The following is a 22,759-nucleotide window of genomic DNA, read 5'->3' as shown; positions in this document are numbered from 1 at the left end:
AAAAAAAGTGAGTGTGAGAGAGTGTAAGAGAGAAGGAGTGTTAAAGACAGATGGGGGGGAGAGAGTGAGGTAGACACACTGCTGTGTTGTAGGCAGTAGAGCCAGAGACCGCTTTGTCATGATGCGGGGACAGAGCTAAACAGCCTTGGGAGACGACTGCTGCTTTGTGTGGGTGGCCCAAGGCACTCTTCTTCCCCTTGTGGCAGCTGCTCCTCTTATAATGGAGATCCAGTTCATAGACGTTCATGTTCTGTTCAGACACCCATGGCCTGCTGAACACAGACGCCTCAGAATGAACTCCTGCATCTGAAAAATGTACCTCCACAGACCAACAAACTTATCCGCCCTTCCAAATATACATCATCATTTGTCTAAGTATCCACAAATCCATACACTCATGAATCCAAAACCCATCTACTTGAAATCATGCATTATCCACCCACCTGTATATGTATGTGGGAAGTCTTGTATTCTGCATGTTTGTTGTCTATGTTGATATCTGTCCCTCTATGAGTGCTTCTTCAATTTAAAATTAGGTCTCTATCTGTGTTAATCTTTGTGTGCCTAAGTGCTGAAGGTGTTTTTGTGTGTTCTTATGTGTGACCATATATCTGTTGGTCTGTGTACATTGATGCCTTTATATGGTGGTCTATGTCTGCGTGGATGACTTTTGCTGTTTTGCTCCGCCTCTACATGTGAATGTCAATGTGTGTGCGTATGTATCTGTATGACTCACTGCCACCTTAAATTGTGAAATGGCATTTTTAAAACCACTGAGGCCCCCTAAACTGTATAAACATTGAGGTATGTGTAACTATTCATATAAAGTGAAAACTTTATGTTGTTTTGATTCAGTGAATCTAGCGCACATAATTTTAAAATAAATCATGGTTTCCTGTCCACTCTTTTAATCTTGTAATAGTCCACATATATATTTTCAGGAGACGCAATGTTTACCGCCCTAATTAAAAACTCACCTTGATTAATTGTTTTGAGGACTATTAAGGTAGATACAAGTCTCAAGGGTAGGTTGGCACTCTTAAAGAAAGCAGCAGATTTTCTCTTGCTCTCAGCAGAAGGATCCGGTGAACAACCCTGAGTTGCTCGGATTACAGTTCCTTTGAAGAGATCCTCCCCTATTCTCCTTAGAGTGGACATCATCGGAGATTGCTGTTACAAACAGGAAAAAACCTCTTAAAATACATACACTCTGGGCAATTTAACAAAATACCACTTCTGCTAGTAATAATGACCTCTCTCTAGCCTGTTCAAAATCATCTGAAAGGGTGAACGACGTCTTTTTAGGGTGATCCCCGACTTCTCTCTGGTGTCAAACATGGGCATACTTGCACTGGGTGATGCTGCTCTCTATTAGGGTGTGCAGATAGCTGCTAAGCAGAGTTTATGTGCATTTGGTTTCTGTGCTCAAACAGGGGAACATATCGGCGCTCCGTTGACTTCTTGAAAAAAGTGTAAGAGATTAAAAAGATGCTAAAAAAAGTGACTTTCTTGAATTCTCTGAGGTCTGCAACCCAAACACCGTCCTGTGAAACAAATATATACTATCTCTGAGGCCATTAACACAGTTTTGATTTAAAAAACAACAATTGATGTAGTCAAAGACAACCTACCATCTACAAGAGAAAAAGGGAGGCAGCAATATTTTCACTTCCCCACCACCACCAGTTTTATATTGGTGCTTAACAACTGCAGCAAACTCAACAATAAGACAGCCACATTAGTGCACTCACATTGTCTTAAGGAGGCTTCAAATAATTGGAAAAGGAATGGCTAACAAGTTTTACATCAGTTCGGGCCTGCACAAATCTCTATTACATAACCATAGCGCATTGTTACCCACTACATGATGGCTTCACTGAAAATACTGGTGTTTGGTATCAAACGCCTTGTTTTAATAAATCTGTACTGTTGCCACAGATGTATTGTGACAGGCACCCAGACGGCACCTTATAGGTGCCCCCTGAAAAACCTACCACTATCTAGTGTGCTGGCTGTCTGGTCTTGCCCTGCATGCCACTACAGACATGTTTCTGACACCTGGCAGCTCAGAGACCACGCTCTCTGAGGCCAGAAACACCCCCTCCAGCAGGATGGCTAATGATTTAGCATATCAAGGCCAGGGGCTTCAAAGTCCCTGCCGCCGTTGATATGTGACCCTGGCTTCTCCAAGACCTGGGAGATGCCACCCCCTGCCCTGAGGCACATTTGGCACTAGGATAGGCGGGAAATTTGCAATGCAAGTAGGCGTGTTGCACCACCAGGCTAATCACATCCCTAAAGTGGGCTGCCAGATGTGCTCCACCAAACAAGTTCTCACCATCCTGTTTTTGGTGGAATTAGGAACTCTGGGACAGGGTTATAGCCACTTCCCACAGAAAGTGGTCATATAGGGGGTGTAGTGACTCCAAGGGTAATTAGCCCACTGGTTACTACCCTTCGCTCCCCTTAACGCCCCTAAATTCAGTATTTAGGTGGCTCCGTGACACCAAGCACTCAGATTCACCTGACCAAAGACAAGCCGTAGAATGCAAGAACTGTGGACTAGCTGTGGACATGGCCCGAACCCTGTTTGCTCCAGTCTCGACAACTGCACATCCCCAACTCATCCTGCAGCTGTGCACCCTCCAAAAGCTTCAGAAAGCTGCCAGCACTTTGCCAATCAGTCAACTTCTCCTTCAAGTGTAGGAGCCATTTCCCTGCAGCCTGCAAGCACAGACCACAACGTCCGGTTCACTGATCTGCTGACCACCGGGCCCACCGACGCAGCAGCCAACCAGGAGGAATTCACCATGTCCAGGAGGTCTGATTGGTCTCCCCACCAAGTTTGGAGACACCAGGAACCCCCAGAGCTGCCCGGCACCAATACCTGGGGCTTTGGTGCCCTTGTAGTAACCAAGGCTTGTTCAGTGTCCAGCCTAGACCCTAACACCACCAAGACCGACCAACTGACGTGGGACGTCAGCACCAGAGAGGCCATGCTGTCCTGTTTTGTCCCCATCTCCAGGTCGACCCCTAAAGTGAGAGCCTCCAACGCAAGCGACCCGCCAGACAAAACACCTTTGCACTCATGCCCTACAGCCTGAGTCCAAGCCTACCGATGGTGCACCCTTGCTCCGGAGAACCTCAGGAACTCAGTTCCCCATTTGGGTTCTGACGGACTTGTCCTCAAGTCCCCAATTGCAGCATGTTTCTGTTACAGGTTTTCTCCATAGACTTCAGTGTTACTATTCGAGGCTACCCTTGCGGCCAGCACCTATGCACCCGAGCGCAACCAAAACTGCTGGTGGTTCTAAGGACCTTGGCTCCTACTTACCTTAAGCCCAGAAGAACAACCCTGTCACTTTATTGCAAGTACCCAGTTGCAGCGTATGTTTCTCCCACAAGATAACATTACAGCGTTCGAGGCTCATGCCTCAAATTTGGCATCTGTACTTTCGAAGTATCTGAAAATCACTAATTCGGAAAGTACTTCCCTAATCTCGTAGATTTTGGTGTGTAAATATGAAATATATGTGATTTTTCAAAATTGGTGCCAGATTTCCTTACTGAGTGTGTCTCATTTATTGACTCTGTGTGTGCAACAAATGCCTAACACTTCCCTCTGACAAGCCCAAGGCTGCTCAGCCACACTGCCACAAATAGAGCGCTTTGGGATTGTTAAAGCAAGCCTCAGTACACTAGTAAGGGAAAGCTGGACTCACTGCACATGCACCAAATTTTGGTACAGTATATAGAGAGCCAGCTTCCTACACCAGCTATCTCCGAAAAGTATCATACGATCGCCCATATAAATGTAAAAGCTACGTTTTGTGTTTCTATAATGGACAATGTTGACAAGCTGAGCATCTCCCCAACTTTTCTGAGAGTCATTCAATCGATACAAAAAAACACACAGGTTCAAGTCAAGTTGGAAAGAGGCTCCTCCCCCTGCATTGGTGTTTGCCCTGTCCATCCTACCCTCCTCACACATTATAGCTTGCTCCATAGTGGTTGCGTGTGCGATCCCCCATGAGTTGTTGCTTGCCCTGTCCCTCCTGTGTTGTTGTTTGTCAAATCCTTACTACATTGTATCTTGCCCATTCCCTCCTAGCCCTCTCCTGCATCTCTCCAACCCCTTTTGCCTCTCTAACATGGTTTGCCCTGTGCCTCCCACCCTCCACCTGCTTTGCTGATAGCCCCATCATTGCTTGGCCTGTCCCTACCGCCATCGCCTGTTGTTGTTGCTTGCCCCTCCCGCACCTTTTCCCACGTTGTTTATTGCCCCATCATCCCGACACCCATCCCAAATTTTTCCTTGCATTCCCCCCACCACTGGGTTGTTGCTTGCCTCTTCCTGTCACACCAGGAAAAAAAGGCCTAGCTGCGTCATAACGCTCTTTTTCTCTTTACTCTCAGCCAGAAGACACCGACAAAGCAAATAGCTCTTGCGTAGGCAAGACCTATTGCCTTTGACAATGCTTGTTAAAATATGCAGATGACCGTGCTTTTTCATCCATCACAAGGTTAATAAGCACTTCAAATGCCCTACATGAGTTCAATTTGTAAAACAATCTGCTTTTAAACCAAAAATAAACTAAAAGTGATGCTTGGCAGAAAAAGTGAGCATTTAACTGTAGTTCGCATACTGGTGGCAATTGGGTGGGTTGCTACTTATAACTATTTAGCAGTCTAGAAGGAGAAGCTCGGCTTTAGCAGATAACACGCATTCCAACTGGGAAGAAAGGCTTCCAGTTTGAAGAATCAAGCTCTAGGCTGTGTTTACAAACAAAATAAAATGCCTTTCGCTTTCATGTGCCAGGGAAATTACTGAGAGACAATATAGTAAGCATTTTAAGTTACATTTTCAAATGAAAAAAACGAACTAAAACAGCTTAAACAGAGGACAGCCCCACAATGAAATCTATTCACATGGTTTAAGACATAAGAGTCCCTGTCCTTCACTGGTGAGGGAGATTATTGGAGGGGGGGGGGTTAAATATATTTAATATCCAGCAACAGGGGGGGAAGATTCATGCATTAGTCATACAGAAGTGTAATTAATCCCTTTATGCATAGTAAAAGGCCTACTAGTTGCAGAAGAAAAAATTGTGTTTTCGATTGGCATCCACATACAAATAAAAACATGCCTCAACTGATAAACCCCTTTGAGGTCGCTTATCAATTAATGCATCTTTTAATTAGTGTTGAAGCAATAAACATATGTTAGTGAAGACGTCTATTCAATGTTCCAAATATTTCTATGTGTAAATCCAAATTGTCTCTGCATTTTGCAAACTGATGCTCTCTGCTAGACTGAGACTATCACATGTATTTTCCTCAACAGATCACGTGCATCTTACAGGTGCGAATCTGGAAAAAGCAAGTCTTCAATCAATTACGGCCAAATATGCTGCAGCATGACACATGATTGCTGCTTGAAGATTTTATATGGGGTTGAAAATTCATCCCAAAGCGATGATACAGTGGTCTAATGAAAATACATCAGAAAATCCCCTATTTCTGATCTTCTTTACAGACATCAGTGAAGAACAGATGGTCGAACCAGGAAAATTAATACTTAGAGCCAGATCAAAAGGTGGGCATTATACAGACTTCGGAGTTGTGTTGGAAGTTTTAAATCCTATATCGAAGGGCTCATTAGTTTATTATCTGAACTACCATTGGCAAGATGTTGACTATAGAATGCTACATGAATATTTCCAGTGAAGCAACATGAGGTCTGTGAGAAAGTGCCTCTTTATGCATGGTTAGCCCCCACTTTATGCCTGGTTTTGATGTGGTTTCAAATATAGTGCACAGTGTCTCTGCCAACCAGGTCCCCTGTGCCAGTGCTTCCTAATTGGCACTTCTGGCCCTTGTAAGTCCCTAGTAAATGGTACTCTGAGTACCTAGGGCCTGGGTACTGAAGAGGGTCCCCTGGGACCCTACACACTGCGACCATGTCAATGCACTTGCAGAGTGCATAACCCTATGAGGGAAAAAACGACAAAGTCGAACATGGCAACCTGCCTGGGTGCCATGCCAACCAGCACTGCCTGAAAACATAGGCAAATCACCCCTCTAGCAGGCCTCACCACCCTAAGGCAGGGTGCACTATATCACAGGCGAAAGCAAATCTGCAGGAGCAGATATGCGCCTACAATATTGGGGTCCATTCCTTAATATTGTAAGTGCCAGGGAAGCCATAGAGAGTACCTGGGCTAGAAACTCGACAACTTGAATTCCACAGCACCATGATGGCTTCACTGAACACAGGAGTGTTTGGTAGCAAACTACTTCTTTCAATAAATCCACACTGATGCCAGTGTGGGATTTATTGTACCATGTACCCAGAGGGCACCTCAGAGGTGCCCCCTGAAAACCTACAAACCCTGGTGTGATCTTTGACTGGCTGTAGGCAGCCTGCCACCACCAGACATGTTTCTGAACCCCTGGGTAGAGCGCCCCTGCTCTCTGAGACCAGAAACAAAGCAATCCTGGGCAGAGGTGTCACACTTCTTCCCCCAGGATGGGCCAGTGCTCGAAGAAGGATGCTTCCAAGGCCTGCTGCCTTTGTAAGGCGACCCCCAGCCTCTGATGCTAGCAGCAGAAGGCAGCCCCTGGTATATACCCCCACTTTGGGCCGGAAAACTTATACCTGTGCCAACTCCACCCCTAAGGTGGGCAGGCAAGGTGAGGCACATCTTTCATTCCCAGCCATCTTAAAGATGGGGAGACCCCTCCAATCAAGGCAACTTTGCACCCGAAACCCACGACACAAGTCTGAGTGGCTCACCTGTGTAGTGACGTCTCCCCAGCGATCCTGACCTCGTGTCCAGCATTGGCTGACCTCTCCTTACCTCCACAACGGTGCCTGCAGAGTGAATCCTGAGGCTCCCCCTGACTGCGACATGCTCCAGTAAAAAGACTCCGACGTCGAAAGGCCCCACTGCACCCGAAGCCCCTGGACCTTGGTGAGCTGAACCGAAGGTGCCCCCACAACCCCCTCCATCTATAGTTACGTCTGATGCCATTGGTCTTCCTCCTGAAACCTCTGGTGCCACGCTTGCAGCCTTTTTGCCAAAAGACAATCCCCATTGGAAAGCATTGGGCGCCCTATGTCAAAATCACACCCTGCAACCGATTTACCTACCTGCAAGCAGTGTGGCTCCAGGTACCCCCAGTCTCCACTGAAAAGCATTGAGCCACACTCTGATTTTGGCCTCTGCATCCGGCCTCCCATGTACCAGTGGTGGTTCAGCTCTGGTACTAAACTGACCCCTAACCCTTGCTGACTTTTGGCTCCGAAGACTGGGATTGTAAGTGCACTACTTACCTGTTTAACCGCAATATTGTGTTCCCCATAAGATAACATTGGACTGTGCAGGCTTTTTAAAAGTGAAAACAATTTTTAATTAAAAACGTACTTACCTTATAAAGAAGATGTTGATCTTAAAAAACAAGTTACTTACCTTTGGTAACGATGTATCTGTAAGAAACATTAGTTAGTTAGATTCCTCACCTTAGAATATCCCCAGGCGTCAGGCTGGATTCGGAAAGATTTTTCGTCAGCAATACCCCTTGCGCGTCGCTAGGCGTCGTCTGCGGCTCCGCATCCATCGTCGGCGTCGTGCGCCAGAATGACGTCAGTTCTTGTACATAGCTTTCCGCACCAGGAACGCAGAGCCATGCAAGAGACCGACACTGGTGCCAAAAAGTCTAGGGCCCTGAAAAGGATAACCTTAACCCTAGATGTCGTTTCGCAGAACGGGGAGGATGGGGTGGGTCGGTGAGGAATCTAACTAACTAATGTTTCTTACAGATACATCGTTACCAAAGGTAAGTAACTTGTTCATCTGAAAGAAACACGTTAGTTAGATTCCTCACCTTAGAATAGATACCCCAGCAATACCAACCCCGGTGGTGGGTCTGCGAACCAAGATCACACCAGAAAGTCCTGGAGAACAGAACGGCCAAAGAAGCCGTCTCTCTGGACTTGGCTGTCCAGGCAATAGTGTTTGGCAAACGTGTGCAGCGAAGCCCACGTTGCTGCCTGACAGAGGTCCTGCAAGGGGACTCCCCGGCCCAGGGCAGTGGTCGCCGCTGTGGCCCGAGTGGAATGGGCCCTCAGCCCTACAGGAGGTTCCTTTTTAGCCAAGGAGTAACATGCCTTTATACACAATATGACCCACCGCGAGATGGTCCGCTTGTGTACCGCCCGCCCCATCTTAGCGCCCACGTAGCCAACAAAGAGTTGGTCGTCCACCCGGAACTGTTTGGTGCGGTCCAAATAAAAGGACAGCGCCCATTTTGGGTCCAGACGGTGGAGCCTCTCTTCCTCCTTGGAAGGATGCGGAGGCAGAAAGAAGGTGGGCAACGTGACAGACTGCCCGATGTGAAAGGCAGTCACCACTTTAGGAAGAAAGGAAGGACGAGTCCGAAGGACAACCTGGTCCGGATGGACAGAAAGAAAAGGAGGCTTAGAAGAAATGGCCTGGAGCTCACTCACCTGTCTAGCCGAGGTGACGGCAACCCCGAAAGCAGTCTTAAGAGTCAGAAGACGGAGGGAACAATTATGAAGAGGCTCAAAGGGAGCGCACATCAGATATGTCAAGACCAGGTTCAAATCCCACGGAGGCATTACGAAAGGGACAGGAGGAAACATGTGAGTAATGCCTTTGAAGAAGCGAGAGACAACAGGAGATTCGAAAAGAGACGGCTGATCAGGAAGCCGTAAGAAAGCAGAAATAGCTGAAAGATAACCTTTAAGAGTGCCCAGAGCAGAGCCCTGCTGGGCCATGGAAAGAAGAAAGAGGAGAACCTCAGAAAGAGGGGCGGAAAGGGTAACCACAGCCTTTGCTGTGCACCATGCAACAAATTTGTTCCACCTGCAGGCGTATACCGATTTTGTGGAGGGACACCTGGCTGCCAGAATCACATCGCAGACTTCAGGAGGCAAGTCAAATGGCATCAACTGTCGCCGCTCAATCTCCACGCATGGAGGTGGAGACTGGACAGGTTCGGGTGGAAGACCGTCCCCCGCTGCTGCGACAGAAGGTCCTCCTGAAGAGGCAGTCGTATCGGGGGATCGATTGACAGACTGAGTAGCTCGGGATACCAGTACCTTCGTGCCCAATCCGGAGCCACCAAGATGACTTGGGCCCGGTCGCGCCTGATCTTCTTCAGCACTCTGGGCAGAAGTGGTATAGGCGGAAAGGCGTACAACAGACCGCAACTCCACTCGCGACGAAAGGCGTCCCCGAGCGAGTGCCGCCTTGGAAACTCCAACCCGCAGAACTGCTGACATTGTGCGTTCTCTTCGGTGGCAAATAGATCTAACCAAGGCTCTCCCCACTGCCGAAAGAGGCCTTGCGCCACGTCCAAGTTGAGACGCCATTCGTGATCCATCATGCACCGGCGGCTGAGTTCGTCTGCTCTGGCGTTCAGAGAGCCCGCCAGATGTTGAACCACCAGGGTGATGCCCTGATGTTCCAGCCATGTCCAGAGGCGCAGAGCCTCCTGACAAAGGGTCCACGACCCCACCCCGCCCTGTTTGTTGCAATACCACATGGCGGTGGTGTTGTCCTTGAACACCTGCACCACACTTCCCCGGACAACGGGAAGGAATGCCTTCAGTGCAAGTCGGATCGCTCTCAGCTCCAAAAGGTTGATATGGAGCCGAGACTCCGCCGGAGACCAGAGTCCTCTGATCTCCGCCTCCCCCATGTGGCCCCCCCATCCCAGGAGGGACGCATCCGTCACTACTACGTGCTCCGGTTGGGTAGGGAAAGGGATCTGCCGCTGACCCAATCGTGGTCCGTGAGCCACCACTGCAGCTGCTTTGCGTGCCCTCCAAGATCAAGACATGGTCGGACAGGTTGCCCCGATGCTGGGTCCACTGAAACTTCAGGTCCCACTGCAGAGCCCGCATTCGCCACCTGGCGTGATGCACTAACAGGATGCAGGAGGCCATCAGACCCAGAAGCCACAGCACCAACCTGACCGAAACCCAGGATAGAGGCTGAAAGATGGGAATCAGCCTGAATATCCCCGACCCGTCGGTCCAGAGGATAAGCCCGGAACTGAGCCGAGTCCAGAACCGCCCCGATAAACAGGAGCGTTTGGGAGGGACTCAGATGCGACTTCGGCACATTGATGGAGAACCCCAGCAAATGCAGGAGGTCGGCCGTAGTCTGGAGGTGGGAGACGACTTGCTGGGGCGAGCCCGCCTTCAACAGCCAGTCGTCGAGATAGGGGAAGACTGGAACCCTGATCTGCGCAGATGAGCTGCGATCACCGCCATCACTTTCGTGAACACCAGAGGGGCACTGGTGAGGCCGAAGGGGAGCACAGTAAACTGAAAATGCTCCTGACCCACCGTGAACCGCAGGTTGCCCTTCTTGGGAACCAGAAAGTAGTGGGAATAACAACCACGGCCTACTTCTGGACCAGGAACGCGCTCGACGGCCCCTTTAGCCAAGAGGGCCGCAACTTCCTCCCGTAGAAGATTCAAGTGATCCCCCGACATGCGGTGGCATGGCTGGAGGGGTCGTCTCGAAGGGGAGGGAGTAGCCACTTCAGATGATTTGCAGCACCCACCTGTCCGAAGTGATGGAACGCCATTGGAGCAGGTGATAGCGAATTCTGCCGCCCACTGGCGTGGAATGGGCCTGAAAGCACGGACTAGGAAGGCTTTGAGGCGGATGCTGCTGAGGTGGATGTGGATGGACCGGCACGTTGACACCCCCCCCCCCGTGCCGCCTCGGCGTAAACCACGTCCGCGTGGAGGATGGTTCTGCGGCCTGTAGGCCTGGGGGCACCCCTTCCTTGGCCACTAAAGGGGCGAAAAGCAGAAGTTTGCAGGCGCGGGCCGAGAGACCCAAGGACTTGGCCGTAGCCCTGGAGTCCTTAAAGCGCTCCAGCGCACTGTCCGCTTTGTCACCAAAGAGGCAATCGCTATCAAAGGGCATGTCCATGAGTGTGCTCTGGACATCCCCGGAAAAAGACGTGGACCGCAACCAGGCGTGACAACGAAGCGCCACCGTGGACGACATTGTCTTGCCAAGCGAGTCCGTGGTGTCCAAACCACATCGGATGGCATACCTCGCTGCGTCTCGCCCGTCGGCAAGAGCCTGGGCGAGCCGTGTCCGGGCCTCCTCCGGGCACAGGGGCAGCACGTCCTCCACCATATCCCACAGAGAGTGGGAGTAATGGTCCAAGAGACAAGCGGTGTTAATCTACCGCAGCCCTAAACTAAGGGAGGAGAACGGCTTTTTGCCAAACTGCTCCAGTCTCTTGGATTCCCGATCCGGGGGAGCGGACGGGAAGGAGGTCTGGGAAGTAGAGGCCTGGATAACCAGGCTCTCAGATGTGGGGTGTTGGGAAAGAAAACTGGGGTCGCCCGGTGCAGGGCGGTGGCGTCGGGCCACGTTCCGATCCACAGGAGGTACTGTGGAGGGCTTGGACCAGGTGCCCTTAAGAACGTCCATCAGTGCTTCACTAAACGGCAGCAGAGGCTCCGAGGAGCTTGCTGACGGTTGGAGCACTTCAGTGAGGAGGTTAGTCCTCACGGCCACAGTAGGTAGCTCCAGCCCGAGGGCTTCGGCCGCCTTACGCAATGCCACAGAAAAGGTAGCACCTTCCTTCGAAGCCACGGTCGGAGGAGAGATGAAGCCAGTGTCAGGGGAGGTGTCAAGGCCACTGGCATCCCCCAGCTCATCTGCCCAGTCCTGTGATAACTGGCCCTAGCGGGCCAGAGGGTCATCAGACCCCTCCCAGTCGCCACCGTCATCAGATTTCTGATAAACTGGAGGAATGATCGGAGCCGGGCGGAAGATGAAATGGTCACCCTCCGGCGCCGCAACGGCGCCGGGCCCGGACCGGGGCTGAACCGAGGAACGGCTTCGTCCGGAGACCGCGCCGGGGGTGGAACCGGTGTCGACGCCGGCGGAGGAGGCGTCGTGAGGTCAACCGGCATCGACTGAGATCCAGGCCTGGATCCCACGGGGACCTGCAGCGTCGGGACCGAAGTCAGCGCCGGGGCCGGAGCTGCCGGCTCGCTAGGCCCCCCAGTCGAGCCCGCAGGGCCCGAAGGCACGCCGGCAGGCATCGACGGCGGAACCAGGCCCCTCATGGCCAAGAGGAAGGCACTGATCTCCGCCGGAGTCGCGTCAGTCCCAGGGACCGGCGGGTATGCGGACGGACGCGGCTCCTGCGGCTCCGGCGGAGCCGCGGGGGTGGTACCACCCGGACCCTCGACCAAGTCGCGCGAGGGGAGTCCGAAGAGCGATGTCGTCTCTTGGACTTCTTACTATGCTTCGACTTACCCGAAGACTTGGAACTCGACGAGCGGTGATGGTGGCTGCGGCTCCGCGACCGGTCCTTCGACCTCCTCCTGGACCGGGACCGTGAACGGCGCGGAGCCGAGTGCCGGAGCTCGAGAAGCTTGCGGGACCGCTCCCGTCTAGCCTTCGAGGTCAAGGCCCGGCAGTCGAGGCACGACTCCGCATCGTGGTCGGCCCCAAGGCAGTAAAGGCACCAGCGATGGTGGTCCGTTACCGACATCAGTCGGTGACAGGAGTCACAGGCTTAAAACCAGGCATCCTACCGGCACCAGTTCGAGTCGACGAGTAGACAAAAGAGTCCAAAAAGTTTTAGTCAAAAAGTGACTAAAGGGGTAAGCTCTTCCCGGATCAGCGCTGTCTGGCGCTGAAAAAATGAGAACGGACGTCAGCGTGCGAAGCCGGCGTCTAAGTACTCCGACGACGTCATTCCGGCACACGACGCCGACGACGGGCGTGGAGCAGCAGACGACGCCTAGCGACGCGCAAGGGGTATTGCTGACGAAAAATCTTTCCGGATCCAGCCTGACGCCTGGGGATATTCTAAGGTGAGGAATATAACTAACGTGTTTCTGTCAGATATAAAATACAAAGTATATTTTTCTAAAATTGGTCCGGATCTCCTTCTTGAGTTGTGTGTCCATTAATGATCACTGTTGTGCAATAAATGTCTTACACTCCTCTGTGTTAGGCCTAAGGCTACTCGCCCACACTACCACTTTTGGATTTGGATTTTACCTTGAGCCCTTAACACTTCTGGGAAACCCCTGGACTCTGTGCACGGTATTACTACCTAGTGGCAATATCATATACAGAGCCATCTTTCTACAAGGTCTGGAAAGACTTGAAAAGTAATACTGAAAAGTGGCAGCCAATTGCATAATCCTCAAAATGATGATAGTTAAGTTAGATGCATATTTCCAACACTATGATTATAAATTAGCTTCTAAACAGGAGTCAATTTTCTGTCAAGATGTACTTACGTTTCCTGCTGTGTGCTAACCATTTTACTACTTAGGAGAACAAGTTAACAATTGTTGTTTAAGGCTGTCCATATAACCAAGAATTCCACCATTTGAAAGAGCAATTTACCCAAAAGAACACAAATGTTTTTGTAGCATGTGCATCAATACTGAAAGGAGGGCATTGTGTTATTCAGGGAGCATTTGCAGATAGAAGACATAAGTGGCATTCGTAAAGTTACAGAAACAAGGTAGCAATTTGCTCCTGTAAGGTATAACTACGTTCAGCGAAAACGTCCAACTGTTGTGAAATTCTCAAAGAATTCCAAGAGTTTTCCAGGTAAACTATGACAGTCAAAGCATTGCAAGAGAACTTGCATATAGGGAATAGTTCCCAAGTGCCCAATATTGTTTATGGAAAGTTGTCCCTATTCTACATTCCACTTTTAACTTACCTTTTGTTTCTCCTTGAGGAAATTCTTTACCTGTGGAGAAAGACCTCCCTCTATGCACCCATGAAATATGCGGGCACTCCCTCCCAAATCACATCCCGAAAATGCCTTACTCATTACTTTGACAGGAGTAATTGTGCCAGTGGTTTCATGGTGGGGGAAGTACAATCAAAGTGGATGTCATTTGCATGAAACACATCTTTGGAAACTCACCTTCAGACTAAAAAATTTGCAAATCTGAAATTCCACCCACTTTCAGACTTTCCTTATTCAAAAATCTCATTTAGAACAGTGATATTCCAATACTCTTGATTCTTTGAATCAAGATTAGGACATTACTTTAATCAATAGGATTTTCTGCACATGTAATTTGAATTTAGGTACCCAAAAAGCTTAAGGAATTTGGAGATCTGGAAATGTGCAGCTTATAAACCCACCACGGTCCCTGGAAAACTAAGCTACGCAATCAACACCCCAGAAAGAATCTCATATATAAAAGGTAACAACTGAATAGAAACATAAATCCAGAATACATATTGTAAAAAGTAGGATTAGGAAGGCCCAGATTGCATGTACATATAAACCAACGATACAGTTCAAAGGAAAATGGTAAAAGACATTTGAAAGCGCAAAATAGTGATCATGGTGCAAACAACAGGCACTGAATCAGTTATCGTCTGCTTCAGTATTAGGTCTTCATCAAGTATGTTTTCAATTAGCAAATCAACTTCATAAATCTTTGGGCCCACATTATTTACTGTATAACGGAATTTATCATCAACAGAAGCTGTGTTATATTAAATGTTTGTTTACCTGAGAGCCACTTTCGAGCTGTCGCATGGCCCAATATGTGAATTTTATTAAAGGCAAATGCCATCTGGCATTAACAAGGGGCATCCACTGCAGTTGTTCAGCAACTGCAGGTAAAAGCTAGAAGAAAAAAAACTTTGTTTAAATGCTGTTGCTTCCATTGTCTTCTTTCTTTGAAAAACCCAATGCAATAAATATATTAATAATCGGTAAAGAAAATATAGAGGGTATTTATGTAACTCAATTACATGTTAAAAGTGCAATATTTAACTGCAGTCCTGGCTACATTGTTTACAATTACTAGTACTATATACGGTCAATATTAAATTTGGTAAACAATAAAAAGGAGACAGCTAGATATCAGCAGTCACTCAAAGAATGTACATGTAAAGTACAAATAAGTGTGGCACAACAGACTGACTACTACATCCACTGTAATTTAGGTCTGTGTATAAATACACCAGTAGAAAAAAAATCGCTAAGTGCACGGACCCCAGTTTTACAAAAATATGTCAATAAATGTGAACAAGATAAATAAGGGACTGAGATCACCAGCGCTGAAAGTTGTGGCTTATGCCAAGGTCCACAGCTGAAGGGTTCATGGTGGCGTTCAGTGCACTGACAGACATTTGAGTACCACTCAGGACACAGGGGGCCTGTAGGAAAAAGGGTACCACACCCTTTGAAGTCATCTGCAGGTGTAGTTACGGTACCTGGGGTACAAATGGCAGGCCTCCACCTTCCTCCTTAACTGAAGGCACAGCCGCTGAAAAGAGAGAAGGGGGCCAGTTGCAATCCAGCTACATCCGCTGATATTAGGCAAGTTAGGATAGGTAGTCTCTGCAAGAATGGTTGTTGGACGCTGTGAGAAGGATGATATGGCTGTCCCGCTGTATAAACGGCACTGCAAATGTCGATTATCTGACCCATGGGAAAGAAGAACAGGTTTAGAGAGGCACAGAAGATCCATTGTGTCCCTCTTGTCCTTTGGTGGCAGAGGGGGAGTTAACAGCTGTCTGGAGGGACAGAAAGCACCTCCCAGTTTCCTTCAGCCCTCATCAACTTCATCTGCTAAAAGAAAGAGTACTGTTCCACCTCCCATTCTGCTGCATGAGGAATGGGAAGGATTGTAGCGTGACAGTGGAAAGCAGCAGTCGCCTTGGTCTAGTTGGTGGACCTCTCAAGAAAGATAACAGATCAGGAAAAGGTTTTTTAAATGCTGGGGCTCATTAGAGAGTAAACTACATAAAGCAATGGCATCTGATGAGGCTCAGGAAGAAGTAGTATTGTAAGTCCATTAACGAGAACTTTAATATGAAAATTGAATCTATCACCACTGCTGTCAAGCCATAGAAGCATAATTAGAAAGTTCAACTGAGACAGTGGGTGGTATGAGCAGGTGGTATGACACACACAGTGTAGGTGTAGGTCACTAGAGGGGTACAGAGTGCACATTGGATCTTCCCTCAAAGGGATGGAGGAATTAAAGGCTGACATGACTAAATGAACATGGTGAACCTCAATGTTAAGATGAATATACTAGACAACCTACAGAGAAGTACCCAGGTGAGGGTTTTGGGCATCCGCCCTGGAGAGACCACAAAAGAAAAAGTCCTTTCTCCAGATCCTGTACTGTCGTCAGGATCCATCTAGACGCACCCTGAAATGTCACATTTACAGACCTTCTACAAGAAAGATGAAATGTGATACTACATCGTGGGAGCACTGAAAGTAATTCTAAAATCAGTGGAAATAAGGGAGAAGATTCTACAGGAAGCAACTAGATAGAAGGAGATGTAAATTGGTGATCAGTGTCTTTTTACGGTTTCCTGATTTGAGCCTAGAAAGGTTGGCTAGTAGTCCTTTAACACTAAAGAAGGGCCTGCACTCTCCAGGTGTGCTGGCACCGTTAAGCCACCCTGTAAAGCTAAATGTGGAATATTCAGCTAAACAGTTTACTGTAATACAGAAGGAGAAAAATCAGGTCATTTTGGAGGGTATCAGAGGTGCAGCAAACTCAGAATCAAATGGAAATGGCTCATGTAATAAGGGATCTTCTGGTGGTGTTGTGTAAAGGTTGGTGAGGATGTGAAGTCAAGAGGGCTTGCTCATGAAGTTGTGGGTAATATCTGTTACTGACAAACTATGCTATTTGCTAGTCCCTCTATGTTTTGTTCCCTTCTCCCTTACCCCAAATCCAAGCCCTAAGACTACCAGGTAAAATGAGACAGAAATTCTGAATTTAACTGAGGAGAATCGACTATATGAAGAAAAATAAAACCATGAGAAAATGGCGGCATCTTAGGCAACAAGGCTAGCACAGGAGGGGGCGTGGCCAACTGCCATGTAAAATGGTCGCGACTTAGAGCGCCTCCATCCGAGCGTGCCCGTTCTAATGCAATATCCGCATCACCATCCTGAGAGTGTGTAACTCTGGGAACTTTTCGCCGACCGGAGCCCACCCGGAGTGTCCTCGCCGAAGAAGCGGTCGAAATCGGTCAAGTACCGGCGAAGAACGAGGCATTCTTTCTGACTATGTCTGCTTGGGCTGGGCTGTTGAGGAGGGGCGCCCGAGATTCCTCGCACGGCTGTCGGCAAAGGTGCAACAAGCATTGACATAGCCAATAGGTCTCGCCTTAGGGACCTTATAAGTGTTTAGCCATGCAACAGTTGCATAACTAAATACTTATAAGGTCCCAAAAGCGATATCTATTGGCTATGCCAAGCGGCCGCAAAAGTGATCGCGATCAAACATCAAAGCGGCCGTGCAGCCGCGAAAGTGAAAGTGATCGCGGAAAAGCGCTGCGCGCGCGCCCGCGCACATGCACTGTAGCTCTAGGCTGGCCTGGTAGCACTTTGTGGAGTCCTCTCAAAAAGTCTCGCCAGACCAGCGCATGCGCTGGGTCAGGCGAGACCTAAAAATGACGCACAGTCAGCATACTGCCCACCGGGGAGTGAGCCACCGCATCAGAAGGTATCAATAGTGAGCTGGCTGGGTTCCCGGTCTCTGCTACGGCTGGGATCAGCGGCCGCCGGAGCAGTGGTGAGAGCTGTGCTCGTCGAGGAGCGGACTTCCTGGCCTAAGCCCCGTGCCTTCACCGATCAAGCACCATCTAATTGTCCGGGGTGCTGTGCCCTGCGCCGCTGGGGCGGCCAAATCAGCTGTGGGAATAGAGCGGAGCCCAATTTAATTAACGACTAGAGCCTTGAGACGGCTCCCGTTTGTGCCCGGGACATAGCCTTATTGTGGCGTCTATCAAGGCGGGAATACTTGGGAGCGCCGACGTGCGCAGTGAACCGGCAGGGGCCCCATTCCCTACTTCGGTGAGAAGCTACAAGCGGTGAGTGCGTGGAGGGAGTCACGCTCAGCACTGATTGGATTTCCTGGGCTCTGATCGTGTCCCATATATGCAGGTGGGGAACACCATATAACTGTACCAGCGCTGTGCCCTGTGCCATTGGGCCACTGCATCAACTGGGGGCCTAGTAGAGAGCCCTATTGCTTACTGCTTCGAGCCTGAAGTGGCTCCTTTGGGAACTTGAGGTCAAACTCCCGACTAGCTATCCAAAGTGCGTCACAAACGACGCAGCTACACTAGCTACCACTTGCAGTCCGCCTAAGGCCAGGGAGAAGATGGAGTCCAGGCGTAACTTTGTTGAGGGATAAGCCACACGGTGTATACTTGTTACGTCGCCCTCACTACGGCCTAGGGGACACGGTGCAAAATTTTAAAAGCAGCGGCCCTCTGTTGTTTGGATTGTGGCCCTGGATTGGCACAGCTGCTCATCTCCTGTCCTCCCTACAACTCACATAAGCTGCAGCGTTACCTCGGTTCTCCTCTGCACCGATCGAGACTACCGGTCCTCCTGCCTATTTGACACCCCCTTGTCGACCTTAATAAAATCGGGGGTGGAGACGGACTGGGTGATACTCCGGAGGCCCTGGTACTGCGTACACAGTGCTCCGCTCCCCGTGGACAGGACAGCTCAGGGGCGGATTGGCCTGCGCTGTGGCGAATCTCAAATACCTACTTACCTGAGCCTGAATATCCTGGTACTTGCAGCAGTTAATCATCGACTGGGCATCCATAGTGTTTCCTCTAGATACAGCGGAAGAGTTACAATGGCCAGTGGAAGAACTACTAAAGCCTCCACACAGGCCAAGCTGGACAAATACACCTGGACTAAGGGAGCGGGCCCAAGGGACAAAGAAGCAGAAGACCCACCGGAAACGCAGCAAGAAGGTGCCGGGTCGTCGGAACTCACTCTCCAAGACATAATGACAGCCATCACAACGGTGAGTATGTCACTAGAGACCAGGATTGATTCTGTGTCTTCCGAAGTTTCCCTCATACGGGCAGACATGCGTAATATGAATTCTAGAATCAAAGAAGTCGAGTCTACCACTGGCTCCCTGGTCAAGGATACCTCCGCCTTACAAAAGAAGGTAATGAGTTACAGACCCGAAGTGACAGAATGGAGGTCCTCCTTGACGAATATGAAGGGCGTTCACGGCGCAACAACGTGAGAATTCTTGGGGTTCCGGAACATGCCGAAGGACAGGCGGCAGACCTGTTTGTGGAGGACTTGGTCACAAAGCATCTACAACCTGAGAGATTGTCAACATTTTTCACGATCGAGCGGGCCCATAGAGTGCCAGGGGGCAGACCCCAAGCCCGGAGCCCCCCCACGATCTATAGTGGCAAGAGTGTTCAGCTATAGGGATAGAGACATTATTTTACAAACGGCTCAAACGGCACCACCAATAGAACTCAAGAACAGCAGGGTGACGTTCTTTCCTGACTTTACGATCATGGCCCAGCAACAACGTCGTAGCTTTCTTGAAATCAAGAGAGCCTTGCGAGAGAAAGACATCAAATAAACCATGCTATTCCCTGCCAAACTGCGAGTGAAAGCAGAGGGAAAAGCATGGTTCTTCACCACTCCTGATGAGTCATGGGATTGGCTTGACGGATGGCAAGATGCAGGGAAGAAGAACCACCAGAATTCGCGAGAGAGGCAGGGGCACAGTCGATCGAAATAAAACGTGAGACCCACACCAGGTGAAAGTATGGCGACAGAAAATAACTGGTCTGTATCCTTTATGGGGACGAACCATTGCCCACTAGAATTTTTTGCAGATCTATTGCAGGTCTTAGCCTCCATGAGGGCCATAGACTTCCTGCAAGGCGAGCGGCTGTCGAATATCTCTTACCAGACATTGGTCATTGTGTAATAAGTGAGGTAATTGGGAACTCCGGACACTCAACTTCATGTTACAGCATCTCATGACACTCATGGTAGAACGGGCGCTGGGTTGGCAAGCGACCTACCAGTTTTGTGGTGGGCGATAGGCACTCTGCATTGTGGTCGTTGCAGGAGGTTCCGATACCGCCATGCAGGGAGGGGGTAACGGTTATGGGATGTTGGGTAGGAGGGATTCTGTACATTGAGAACATATGTTACATTCATGTACGAATGCACTGGAGCGCAGTTTCCCCACACGACGACAATATGGGGCGATGGGTTTCTTTTTCAATGTTTATTCAAAGTTCTGACAAGTTTGAAATGACAGGTTATCTTAATGCTGATGCACTACCTGTACTTAAAGAATCTATGTTTCCATTAGGAGCACTAGTCTATACGAGAGCAGTTAGCCGAGAAAGTGACCCATCTGTTGGGACTCCCCTAAAAGATCGGACTGACACACTGCATAGCCATGGGACTACCGTTACCAATCGGATTTAAATTATTATCCTGGAACGTCAATGGTTTGGGGAACAAGTTGAAAAGGGGCATTGTGCTTCAATATATCAAAAGACACTCACCTGACGTGATTTTGCTTCAAGAGACACTTACTGGGGAACGCATGCCAAGCTTTGACACGTTGGGGGTTCAAATTAGTGGCGCAATCTGCGTTTGGATCTGGGTCTCAGGGAGTGGGGATACTGACCCGGAAAAATGTTCAGATGACGACCGACCGTATATGGACAGACAACCTGGGAAGGTTTGTGGCCATTTCAGGGTGCTGGGAGGGACATACATTAAATCTTGTCTCTGTATACATTCCACCTGGCCTTCAAGCCCCGGCCTTTAGGGACCTAGGTGACCTCTTACTCTCCCTGCCTGAGGGGCGACTTGTGGTAGGGGGGGACTTTAACTCCATCGTCTCTGACAGGTTAGATCGCTAGCCCTCCAGAGACGTTCCGCCGGCTGGCACACAAATCCACAACTTTATGGCAGCAATGGGCCTTGTGGATACCTGGAGGTCTCTCCACCCACTGAGCAGCAGTTATACTCTGTGGTCCAACGCAGTATGTCTAGAATAGATTATATTATAACACCGGCTGGCCAACTGGGAAACGTTAGAGAGGTGAACCACCTCGCAAGGGGTATATCGGACCATTCGCCTATCTGGGCCAGGGTGGAGGTGGGGGAGCCACAAAGAGGGAGGACAACCCGTATAAACCCTTGGTATCTCAAGATCGCCAGATCCATGACACGATTGTGCATGACACAGAACACTACTCCCTTGAAAATGAACATTCGGTTGACTCGGCCCAGACACTTTGGGAGGCCTACAAGGTCGTCATAAGAGGAACGGCTCTCTCCCAGATCGCCGGCACTAAGAGACAGAAACAGATGGACCGAGTGTGCTTGGAAGCTGCTATTTTGGAACTGGAAGGGAAACTCTAGGATGCTCATCCTGAAGAGACACGACATGCGTTGCGACTTAAAACTAAAGAATACCTAGACTTTGCCACTGATGCGGCTAAGGCGCAACATAGGGCGACACTCTGTAAAGTCTATGAAGTGGGCGACAGAGCCGGGAAGCTGCTCGTGTGGCTTGAAAGTAGAGAACAGGCCAACAGAGTGGTGGTAGAACCGTCGTACGATCTCGGACCCGTAAAAAATTGCAAATACATTTGGTGATAACTACCGCGGCATATATAGAAGTGGATGCACTTTCCTTACTGCAAGACATCCCTTTGCCGACGCTCTCCGATTACGAGCGAGTAGGCTTAGAAAAAGACTTGGAATGTACGGAGGTAGATAAAGCTATACAGGATCTGCACGCGGATAAGGCATCGGACCCGAGTGGCTTGCCCGTTGAATTGTATAAGATCGCCTCAAAGAAAATTGCACCACACCTGACTAATATGTTCCACGAAAGCTGCGAAGCAGGGTCGCTCCCAGCAGACCAACGGCTAGCCACTATAGTGGTCATCCACAAGAGTGGGAAACCCAAACACTTATGTTCCTCCTATAGCCCAATCTCCCTGCTCAATGCAGAAGCCAAGATCCTGGCTAAAATACTTGCTACTCGTCTATTACAAGTCATTACTAAGCTTGTCCACCCCGATCAGTCTGGCTTTATGCCAGCCAGAAATACCTCACTTAACCTGTGGAGATTGCACGGAGTACTAGATCGGGCTGATACGATATTGGAGGACGCGGTGGTGGTGTCGCTTGACGCGACAATGGCGTTCAACACGATCGAATGGCCATACATGTTTGCAGTACTGAGAAAACTAGGTTTTGGCCCAGGCTTCCTGCGGTGGATACACCTTTTATATGTGGAGCCTCTGGCCCAAATAGTGGTCAACAACAGCATTCCTCCCACATTCACGCTCGGCAGGGGAACCAGTTAGAGTTGCCCCCTCTCCCCATTGCTCTTTGCCCTAGTGCTAGAGCCCTTGGCGATGTGGATACGGAAGGACACAGTTATTAGGGGGCTTAGATGGGCTGAGCAGTGGGAGGACCGCATATTGTTGTATGCTGATGATATTTTACTATACTTGGCATCACCGGCGGCCTCCCTAAACAGAGTGCAACATATTTTCATTGCCTTCGGTAAGTTTTCTGGAGATATGATTAATTGGTCCAAGTCAGTTCTCTACGTTCTTAGCGGTAAATCACCTACCCTGCCCAAGGGCTTCGCCATTTCTGAAGTCGCTTCAGGATTTAAATACCTGGGGATCCAGGTGTCTAAGAACCCGGCTTACTTTCATGAACGTATCTCCTCCCCCTGCTGCAAAGACTTAGGAGCGATGTCTTGTACTGGAAGTCACTTCCATTGTCCCTGCTAGGGCGTGCAGCCCTCTTTAAAATGACGTCCCTTCCGTGGTTTTTATACGCCCTGCAGAACACGCCACACCCAGTAAAAACAGATTATTTAAATCTATCGACAGTG

At 49.4% G+C, this 22,759-nt stretch overlaps 1 protein-coding gene across 1 annotated transcript in view; it reads right to left on the bottom strand.

Moving 5' to 3' along the window:
• CCDC138 (coiled-coil domain containing 138) overlaps positions 1-22,759 on the bottom strand; it is a 252,752-nt gene that overhangs the window by 36,924 nt on the left and 193,069 nt on the right. Inside the window, exons 11-12 of the mRNA XM_085622639.1 lie at positions 14,569-14,685; positions 978-1,170 (exon numbers count right to left, since the gene is read on the bottom strand). Coding sequence (XP_085478765.1) covers positions 978-1,170; positions 14,569-14,685 — 310 coding nt within the window. The remainder of the gene's footprint in view (positions 1-977; positions 1,171-14,568; positions 14,686-22,759) is intronic.

This window comes from Triturus cristatus, chromosome 8, assembly GCF_964204655.1.
Source record: "Triturus cristatus chromosome 8, aTriCri1.1, whole genome shotgun sequence".
Taxonomy (NCBI): domain Eukaryota; kingdom Metazoa; phylum Chordata; class Amphibia; order Caudata; family Salamandridae; genus Triturus; species Triturus cristatus.
Note: the sequence above shows the minus strand (reverse complement) of the source record. Positions and strands in the feature narration are given on the sequence as shown.